This window comes from Cajanus cajan, chromosome 9 (assembly GCF_000230855.2).
Source record: "Cajanus cajan strain Asha chromosome 9, NIPB_CcT2T_4, whole genome shotgun sequence".
Taxonomy (NCBI): Eukaryota; Viridiplantae; Streptophyta; class Magnoliopsida; order Fabales; family Fabaceae; genus Cajanus; species Cajanus cajan.
This window is the reverse complement of record NC_138525.1, coordinates 26,298,232-26,308,029: the sequence shown is the minus strand read 5'-3', so window position 1 is coordinate 26,308,029 and position 9,798 is coordinate 26,298,232. Positions and strand designations below refer to the sequence as shown.

The following is a 9,798-nucleotide window of genomic DNA, read 5'->3' as shown; positions in this document are numbered from 1 at the left end:
CTCTTCTTAGCTTTTCTGCTTGCCTTTTAAACGCTTCAACTTTCCTGCTTTCTCACTTTCCATATTTGTGATCTTGCTTTTTGTGTAACTGTTTCACCTCGTTATGTTCTAACTAAACTTCTTCACTCTGGACTACTGAATCTTTTCGGTTTGTGCTTGAATTGTTGTCTAGATTCTGATATTTTCACCATGCCAGCCTTTGATTTCCTGCGCTGGTTGCAGAATAAAGCGACGAACTTGTTGAAATCCAGGAATAAAAAACCCAGCTTTGAGGTTCAAATTTGATATACTCTAACAAAAGAGTAAAAGTTTGGTTTTTTTTCTTTCTATTGGTCCTCCTGATTCTGGTTTTCTTGGTTCAGCGTTTATGGAGTTGATGGGGGGTGGAAAGTTTAAGGGGTGCTTTGTTTTTGTGTTCTTTGTTGCACTGTTGGTGGGTTTAGTGAGTGGAATTGGTGTTAATTGGGGCACACAATTATCACACCCTTTGCCAGCATCCACTGTGGTGAAAATGCTGAGGGACAATGGTTTTCAGAAAGTTAAGCTTTTCGATGCTGACCCTGATATTTTAAGTGGTCTTAAGAAGTCTGGGATTCAGGTGATGGTGGGTATACCAAATGATATGCTTTACACATTGGCTAACAGCATGCAAGCAGCTGAAAAATGGGTTTCCAAGAATGTTTCAGCACATGTCTCATCTGGGGGAGTGGACATCAGGTAAATTACCCTTTTGTTCTGTCTCTATTGAGTGTTGTCTCATTTATGTTGTGTTCAAATATTGCTTTTTATGCAGCTCATAACTTGGGGTGTCAATGCATGTATTGAGTGATTCAGCTATGTAATTCTGCATTTCAAGTGTAATTCAGCTATGTTAAGCTGAGTTTGGAGGTCCTGTTACATTAGGGACTGTTATTTGATCTGATTCAATGCTTTTGTGAAGTAATGATAATGGTACAGATAACAGACATTTTAGAAGATATCATTGCAACTTGTAATTGGAAGAAACTTTCAAATGAAAGAAATTACTTGGCTTTCCTTGATGTGCTTTTAGTGGAATACTCTGCCGAATCCTTTCCAATGTGTTTGAAATGATTAAAATGTAGAATTGACTTGATTCTGTTTAATAGAATTGACTTGGTTTGATTTGGATATTTGTTCGAATTTATTTCATCTGGAGATCAAATCCACTCAAATCCAACCAAATTTGAGTGATTTTCTATATGGACATGAGGTAAAAGGAGTGATGAGTTCTGTGTCATTATCTATTCTCTGCCTTCACGAATTGCATTCTAGTGTCAATCGCTGCAAAACACGGCACGTCCCTTGTTTTTTCATCATTAACAAATGAACATGTGTGTGAATAGATTAAGCTATTTAAATAAAGCTTTGGAGTTGGTGTTTAACTATCCTTTTTGTAACATGATCTTCACAGCAATAAGGTTCATCTATATTTATGCAAGTCAATGTAAGATGAGTGGCTGTCCTTATTTGGTCCGTCCTACCAACGATTCTCCCTTTTTTGAAACTAGTCTTGTTTTGACTTCTTGTAATTTAAAATCAAATTTATTGATCACTTCAGGTTTGTGCTGTCTTGCTTTTAAACTGCTTTTGTTTGCCTGTAATGAATCGGTTAGAGTTGCACAAGAGTGATTCAAATATGATGCTATATTCTTGTCCACTTGCATGCCATTGTCAAATGTTTGATGAAATGAGGACATAAAAATAGGACATGGTTTATCAACTTCCATCCGCATGAGCTGGTAAGAATACATAATATGGTTATTGGCTATGTTGCATTTGTAAAAATAAATAGTTGCAATGTCTTCCTAATTCTGTTGTAGTTTGAGTGTAGTTACATCTTATAGGGAATTAAGATCGAAATATTTGCCTTCAGAAAGATTGGGATCAAGTAAACCTGTGTGACTGTCTTCTACTTTTTAAATGTTTTGGAACTTCCCTGCCAAAAGATCTAACTTATTTATGTTGTGTTTGCTGTTGCAATGTTTTTCCATTTCTTTATCTGCTATTTATTGCAGATCACGTTTCCTCAATTGTAAAATTGTTGATTATTCATATATCAATGTTGCAATCATCTATATTTTCTCAAACATTATTTCCTGTAATTTTTTCAAGGTATGTTGCAGTGGGAAATGAACCTTTCTTGTCAACTTACAATGGTACCTTTGAAGCCACAACACTTCCAGCTCTTCAAAACATCCAATCAGCTCTTGTGAAAGCTGGTTTAGGCAATCAGGTTAAAGTCACTGTCCCTTTAAACGCTGACGTGTATCAGAGCGCACAAATGCCTTCCGATGGGGACTTCAGGCAAGACATCCACGACCTCATGGTGCAGATTGTCAAGTTCTTGAGCCAGAACAACGCCCCATTTACTGTGAACATCTATCCTTTCATAAGCCTCTATTCAGATGCCAATTTTCCTGTTGACTACGCCTTCTTCAATGGCTTCCAGTCTCCTATAAATGACAACGGAAGGATCTATGACAATGTCTTTGATGCCAACTATGACACTCTCGTGTGGGCGCTGCAGAAGAACGGTTTTGCAAACATGCCTATAATTGTAGGAGAAGTTGGGTGGCCCACAGATGGAGACCGAAATGCGAATCTTCAATATGCGCAGCGCTTTAACCAAGGCTTTATGTCGCGCTATATCGCTGGAAAGGGGACACCGATGAGGCCTGGTCCTATGGATGCTTACTTGTTTAGTCTCATAGATGAAGATAGCAAGAGCATTCAGCCAGGTAATTTTGAAAGGCATTGGGGGTTGTTTTACTATGATGGACAACCCAAGTACCAGCTTAACATTGGATCAAGAACAAATGGCTTAGTAGCTGCAACTGGGGTGGCGTATCTGGCTAAAAAGTGGTGCATTTTGAAACCCTCAGCAAACCTCAATGATGATCAAGTGGCACCAAGTGTGGCTTATGCTTGTCAAAATGCAGATTGCACTAGTCTTGGATATCAAACTTCATGTGGTGGTTTAGATGCTCGTGGTAACATCTCTTATGCATTCAATAGCTACTACCAAGTGAATGATCAGATTGACAGTGCATGCAGATTCCCTGGCCTTTCTGTTGTTACTGACAAGGATCCTTCTTCTGGAGATTGCAAGTTCAGAATCATGATCCAGACAGATTCTGCTGGCTTATATGGGAATGGGAGAATCGGGTCTCTCAGAATAGTACTCTTGGTATTTTTGTTTTTCTCTCTTCTGTGACCCTTGAATATTCTTGATTTTAATTTTATTTTTGGAGAATGTAGACAGTACTTCATTTTTCATATTCAAAATGTCGGTTGGAGCTAATGTATGTAAAGCTTGTTAATGAAGACCATAGAAGCTCCTTTGCAGTGTTCAATAGTGGCCAATATTTCCTTAAAGTGACGTTTGGTACAGGAATCTTTCATTTCTAACTAAGCTATTCTTTTGGGATGAGAATCTCAAGAATACGATTTTTGGTTTGGTTATTATTTAACTTTTCAGGAATAATATATTTATTGTCAATTAGTTTGAGAAAGTTTAGAATTTTTCACTCTATTGTCGTGAGATAATTTTATTCTCACCTTTAATATTCTCCGAAATTTTTAGAAAATGTTTTTATTCTCTTGTAGCCAATGTGGGAAGCATTTGTTCTCATGCAAATGTAAAATTATAGAATTATTCATCCCGTAGAAAATACACCCTTTGAAAGTTAAGAGACAGTGATTTTCATTTTCCCCTTTTGAAAGTCACATATGACCAAAACCTCAAAATGCTAATTTTCATTTTTCCCTTTCCTTAAAATCTGGATTCTTGATTCCTAATATCCATGAAAGCTGAACAACTTAAAGCAAATGTCGACAACATTTCCGTATAATAAGGAATGTGGAGTCTAGATGTTCAAGTTAACAACAATATTACATACATCATAACAGTCAAATGTGAATTCATTATATGCTCTAGAGTTATGTAGAAATGACAAAAGCTCAATTTCCCAGTCATTTGTGATTACACAAATACAACGAAATTTATATCTACTTTTAGGTAATATAAATACATGCATCTGTAAAATAAACTAGGATACAGAGTACTGGGTGAGAGGGAAACAGCGGAACAATGTTAAAGAAACGAATATAAAAAAGTGGCACGAAAATCCTAAATTAATCTTATAATTTAGTAACATTTTTATAAAAAATAAAAAAAAAAGAGTGAAAAAATGTGCTACATTATTTATTTAACAATGTTAAAAACATCATCTTTGAATTTAATAGTAAAGATGAATGAATTCTTTATGACAATAAATTATACTCCCAACTTTGGACCTTGTCACTTTCTCAAATAAATAAGCTTCCAGCTCTAGTCACTTTCTCAAATACATGGCTTTTGAAACTAACATAATTGAATAACAGCCATATACATGGCTCGAACACCCAAATAAACGCCACTGAATTCAAAAGAAATGTTGGAAACATACTTTTCTCAACACATTCTCTATTATTAGCTAAAATTTATAGAAAATCACAATTTTAAGGATTACACTTCATAATTTATGATCCATGGACATACACAATGTCTCAAAATTAACAATTAAAAATTACATTGTACTAGAAAAATATATTTTTTGTTGATCAAATATTATTTTAACACACTTTATTTAATGAACTTCATTCATGATTTTGTAGTTTTCAATAGATTTTGACCAACAACAATGTTACAAAAAGTATATTAGAGAATGATTTTGTAGTTTCGGATAGATTTTAACCAAAAAAAATGTCAAAAGATATATTAGAAAATGTGTTACTAACACTTCTAATCCTACACAATCAAAGCAATTCCAGAAATGAAAATTCTACTTCTACACAGCACAGAACGCTAGTTGGCATATAGTTCTATTTCGAGAGTGATTTGGTGGTATATAGTCTCATCACTCTTTTACATGTGTGATTTAGATTTATACTAACGGATGGGATGCTAAGTCCCTATGTAGACCCTATGAGGTGAAATGTACTATTCAATGAAGCTATAATCAAATTCACTGGTACTGGCCTTGTTTCTAACCACTTGATGAATTGTGATGTTCTGCCATATTCATTTGCGTCCCTTGCAGCCAATTCAGCCAAACTTTTTACTGTCATCTCACTTAGCTATGTCATTATTCAACTTAGACCTGAAAGGAATTTACAGTTAAAAAACAAAATCAATAAAAAAAAAAACCACGAAAATTCTACAGCATTATAAAGTGAGAGGTACAAAAAATTTCAAGATATCAAGATCCATACCGAAAATTAGGCGAGAGGCACCAGAAAAAACACTGTATCAATCAAAGTTGAAGATTAGGATTGTATTAGATGATAATTTTTGGACGTTGAAATATATGGTTTGAAAGCATAATCATAACCTTGAATTTATTCACTTACATCTCTGGACTTGAAAATTAACATTGTGGTGGACCACTTATACACAAATAAAGTGTCTAACTTAATTCATGGTAGCGTGTAGCTGAAATCATTTTAGGTGTTCAAGACGCACCGAAGAAATAAATGATAGTTATCAGTGATGTACCATATCAGTGAAACTACTTTACTTTGGCATTCATTTCAAGCTTCCGAATGTATTCTCTAGATCTTATGTCAGCCTGCAGGTCAAGTAGAGGTGTAAGGACTGGATACTTTTGATTTCCAAGAATTGGATTGTAGCCAGTAATTTATAGTTTCTTTTTTTTAAGGAAAAAAAAAACAGTCACCAGCAGAAGTTACATGATGGAAAACCTAAACAAGTAAATAATCTAATCAAAATATGTATTAAGCAGAAAATGGAGAATCAGTAAATCAGTCTAGCTATCAGCATTTGATACCATGGACTATTGTATTGTGATAAGGATATCAGTTACAAGATACGGAAACACTAGATGAATTATCAATCCAATAATTTGTAAGAGAAGATTGAGTGATGGAGAACAAGTGCAACCCAAAACTACTGTATCTTCAATGGGGTGGCAAAACGTGTCAACCTGACCCATTTTGGACATTCCTGTTATCAGCCCGCCAAAAATGGGACCGGACAAACTGGCTAGTCAAAGTGGGCTAGAAATCTTGGCCCACCCACATAGGGACAAGTTGGCTTACCAAAATTAAAAAAAAAACTAAATTTTATTTTACCATTAATTCATATAAAAATATTTAATTTTTTAATAGCAATTGACAAATTTAATCAAAAAATCGATGACATAAATTTGCCTTTCAATTCCAAGACTACAAAACAAAAATAATAAGTTACAAATTACTAAAAACCTTTCTTTTTTAATAAAGATTACTAAAAATTACAATTTAATCAAAGGAGGGCTAGGCTAAAATGTCCAACCTGGTCCGCTAATTTTTGGTGGGCTGACTAATCAGCCTGCAGGACATGACCTACTTTGTCACCCCTAATCTTCTGGATATAACACCTAAGCTACAAATTTTCTTGTGAATCCTAAATTACAAAGTGGCCAATTACAAAAAACCAGCAACTTCCATACAAAATATAATATTTGCTTAATAGGGGATAAGGGATTAAAACCATAGGGCATAAATATTTCCTCTATAGGTATGGTTCATGTATTATTTCTTTAATTTTCACTGGTGGCAAAAGATGAATGTATTATACATCTATTTGAAATGAAGTAGACATTATATGCTTTCAAATAGCAGATAGTTTAACCTGCCTAATTGGCTCAGGCACACGATACTTGCAAGTCATTTGAACAATCATAATGGCCGTATGCAGAGAAATCCTGTGACCAATTGAGATAAATATTGGTTTTATGGATCCCTGTGTAGATATCATGGCCTGGACATAAGTGTGGCAAGAAAAGAAAACCATTAAAGCATGTTGAATCAATATAAAATAAAAATGCATAAACAAATGAAACTAAATTTTAGCAGCTTATTTAGGTTTTACTTGATAACATTTAATAAATTGTTTTCCAGGAGTATGATACAGTCTTTTTGTAATGGCATATACTCGTCAGGCGTCAGTACATCATTATTATAACAAACAAGGACAAGTGGAGTACTATTAATTCAAGTTCTTACCGCTCCCCATATACGTCCGGAACAACCCACCAAATTAATAAAATCTTCAGAAGAGTTTTCATCAGCTCCAAGAAGTTCTCTCACTCTAGAATGTGTAAGACCATCCACATGATGCAACTGAAACATATAAGGCTAAAGAATTCAGGCACCTATTCAGTACTTATAGTTCTTAACTACAAAAGTAACACACAGTTATTGTGTCTCTGAATTGATCAATTGATACAGAAGCAAGTGAAAATATATAGAAGGCTCATCAGTACTGGGACCCAAGAGATGAGAGATCAATAAGTGGCACTATCAATACTAACATTCTTTCCAATCCCAATCGTTGGGAGATTGGCCTCAACTCCAATATGACAGGCCAGCCCAAAACCTGCAGAAGGTTTATAGACTTTCCATGTTAAACACAGGTAGCAAGCTAAAATTTATGTGTTAAATCAATTATAACATATAATTTAGAACTTAAAATTACTTCAACTTTCTCAGGATAGTTATGCTCGATAAGAAAAAAAAATAACATTGGATATTGAGTGATGAACATCCTATGAATGGAACGGACAAAGTTCCTTTTTAGTTACACGAAGCATCAATTGCTAGACAACGTTGCAAATTGATCAATTATTGGGATTTGAAACAACAGCCAATCATTATATTAACTGGAAAATGATTGATTCAATACTCCATTAGTCTACCAGACCAGAAAAATAATAATAAACGGCCCTCACATGAAAGCTGTTAGATTTCTATCCAACAAAAATTTGTATAATAGCAAGAGTACCTTTGTAAATATCATATTTATAGAAGCTAAGTAAATCCTTCTAATGTATGACTTCTTTAAGAAAAGAAAAAATTCATCAATCAGAAAATTTTGTGCATGACTCTTATAAGGGGGGATGCAAAATGTGTGTAAAGCACCTGCCTCGGGGATGAAGTATTCCATTTCCATCAACCATTAACAACTGTCAACAGACATCAAAATAACCTTCTATTCAGATGATGAAAATTTTGGTATAAAAACATCCTAAATTGCTAAAATGTATCCAAAAGCAATTAGTTACCAATCCGCTAGAATTCTGCATATCTGAGTTTTTAGTGCAGCTAACAAGATTGGCACCAACAATGTGGGTATTGAATAAAGAAAAAAGAGCAAGTTTCAAACACATCAAATTCATATAATTTATTTTAATGTAACACACAACAATTACCTGGGGATAGAAAGGATTATCACTCCTTTTCATTTTCTCTAGAAGCTGTAGAAGAACTGGGGCCTAAAATCATAGGAGCAATCAATATAATAGCTGAAACAAACATTTTAGAAACTACAACAATAACAACAACAACCAAGCTTTTTTCTCAATAGGCGATGACGACTACATCGATCAAACAAATTTTATTCCTAGTAGACCTTGTCTTGTTCCACTTGACCAATCAATTAGGGTTCTAATGCATTTATTCCTAATTTTATCTTCTTTTCTTTTAATTACTTTTACTGTGTGTACAATAATGGTAACAAGATTTGAACATATGAAAAATAACAATGAAAAATAATACTAAAAAGTATCAAATCAGTTGGTCATATTTAAAAAATGATCAAACAGAAAAAGATTATAAAAAAAAAAAAAAAAAAACCTCTCTAAATGCAAGGAAGCCGGGCACATAAGGGACTTGAAGAGTGACCAAAGAGAAGTCCTGATAGACAAGTTGAAGAGTGTGGAAGTCCAACACTACAAGGGTGCCACATGCCTTTGATGGATCATCCTTTGAGAAGCTTATGTCAACCCCACCAACGTATCTCAATGCTTCTTCCTCTTGAACTTGTGATGCGCCTGTGGTGGCTAATTTCCATGCGAAACTGTCCTCTGTGATCAATTTTTCCCTCAGAATATCTTGTGCACTGAAAAGGGTTATACATATTAATTAATCGTTAATAGCTTATTTGAATAGAAGTAGTTTTAAGAATTTAGTTACCAGAAAAAAAAAAAAAAAAAAAACTTTAAAGAAAACACTTTTAAGCTTGTATAAAAAGAAATTAAAAGAATGAAAATTGAATTCTGGGAATACAAATTTTCACACACTAACGTTATCCAGGTGTGGTGATCTTGCGCCGAGTCTTGCGACTGTGATGGTTCTTGGGATTCGTGTGGTTTTTCCATTGCTTCAACTAAGAGCAACACATTTCATATTGAAGTTCGAATGTCAATCCTAATCCCATGTAAAAAAAATTATTGTTCTATGCATTAGACGTGTAGTAAAACCAGGAGTGTATTTAGAACTGTAAAGGGTAACCTGGCATGATTCCTCAACCACAGGATTGACAGTAGGTTAGTAGATCTAACTCAGCTGCTCTTTGTTAGCTTACAAATCAACCCAACTTCACTCAGAATAGGTTAGTGATTTATTTAAATTTTTAAAAAAAAATTATTAAAATTTATAAAAAAAATATATATTATAATTTTATATTTTAAAATTATAACTATGTTAATTATAAAATAAAAAAATAAATATCAATCACAATTAATTTATAAAATAATATTTAAATTATCACACAAAATATTAGTAAATAATATCAAATTAACACTAAATTATCATAATTCACGAGTAGTATGTACAAAATTAATTAATGACATAAATCTATAATCATATAAATTAATATTTAAAAATTTAATATATATATATATATACTATGTGTGTCAAACCATGAGTCAACTTAACTCACCATAAATTAGCCCG

At 33.6% G+C, this 9,798-nt stretch overlaps 2 protein-coding genes across 7 annotated transcripts in view; one reads left to right on the top strand and one right to left on the bottom strand.

Annotated features, from left to right (window-relative positions):
• Nucleotides 1-3,374, top strand: part of LOC109787950 (O-Glycosyl hydrolases family 17 protein) — a 3,516-nt gene extending 142 nt beyond the window's left edge. The window contains exons 1-3 of one of the 2 annotated variants that reach the window (XM_020346557.3): nucleotides 1-273; nucleotides 363-717; nucleotides 2,134-3,374. The exon at nucleotides 1-273 is cut by the window's left edge and continues 142 nt beyond it. In XM_020346557.3, coding sequence (XP_020202146.1) covers nucleotides 368-717; nucleotides 2,134-3,235 — 1,452 coding nt within the window. In that variant the 5' untranslated portion in view covers nucleotides 1-273; nucleotides 363-367 and the 3' untranslated portion in view covers nucleotides 3,236-3,374. Of the gene's footprint in view, nucleotides 718-2,133 lie in introns of both variants that reach the window. The other variant, XM_020346556.3, reaches the window with a different exon arrangement.
• A 1,376-nt stretch (nucleotides 3,375-4,750) lies between these two features.
• Nucleotides 4,751-9,414, bottom strand: LOC109787940 (endonuclease V family protein). 5 transcript variants are annotated; one of them, XR_002238657.3, is made up of 10 exons: nucleotides 9,148-9,414; nucleotides 8,698-8,962; nucleotides 8,274-8,336; nucleotides 7,988-8,027; nucleotides 7,377-7,441; nucleotides 7,069-7,185; nucleotides 6,699-6,823; nucleotides 5,558-5,630; nucleotides 5,275-5,306; nucleotides 4,751-5,162 (listed from the first exon to the last, which is right to left on the bottom strand). XR_002238657.3 is itself a non-coding variant. In XM_020346544.3 (10 exons), the coding sequence occupies exons 1-8, from the start codon at nucleotides 9,219-9,221 to the stop codon at nucleotides 5,571-5,573; spliced, it is 813 nt and encodes a 270-aa protein (XP_020202133.1). In that variant the 5' UTR covers nucleotides 9,222-9,411; the 3' UTR covers nucleotides 4,751-5,162; nucleotides 5,275-5,306; nucleotides 5,558-5,570. The 5 variants fall into 5 exon arrangements, 1 of the variants encoding a protein (XP_020202133.1); XR_002238655.3 differs by having other exon boundaries at nucleotides 5,413-5,630; nucleotides 6,695-6,823; nucleotides 9,148-9,411; XR_003802925.2 differs by having other exon boundaries at nucleotides 5,275-5,630; nucleotides 6,695-6,823; nucleotides 9,148-9,270; nucleotides 9,355-9,373.
• Nucleotides 9,415-9,798: the final 384 nt, after the last annotated feature.

Excerpts from the sequence above, each read along its gene's own strand:
- LOC109787940 (XM_020346544.3), bottom strand. The coding sequence starts at position 9,221 with ATGGAAAAACCACACGAATCCCAAGAACCATCACAGTCGCAAGACTCG. Across the intron at positions 7,442-7,987 it reads TGGAATACTTCATCCCCGAG|GTTTTGGGCTGGCCTGTCAT; the intron begins GCAGGTGCTTTA and ends AACCTTCTGCAG. Across the intron at positions 6,824-7,068 it reads CCGGACGTATATGGGGAGCG|GCCATGATATCTACACAGGG; the intron begins GTAAGAACTTGA and ends ACTTATGTCCAG.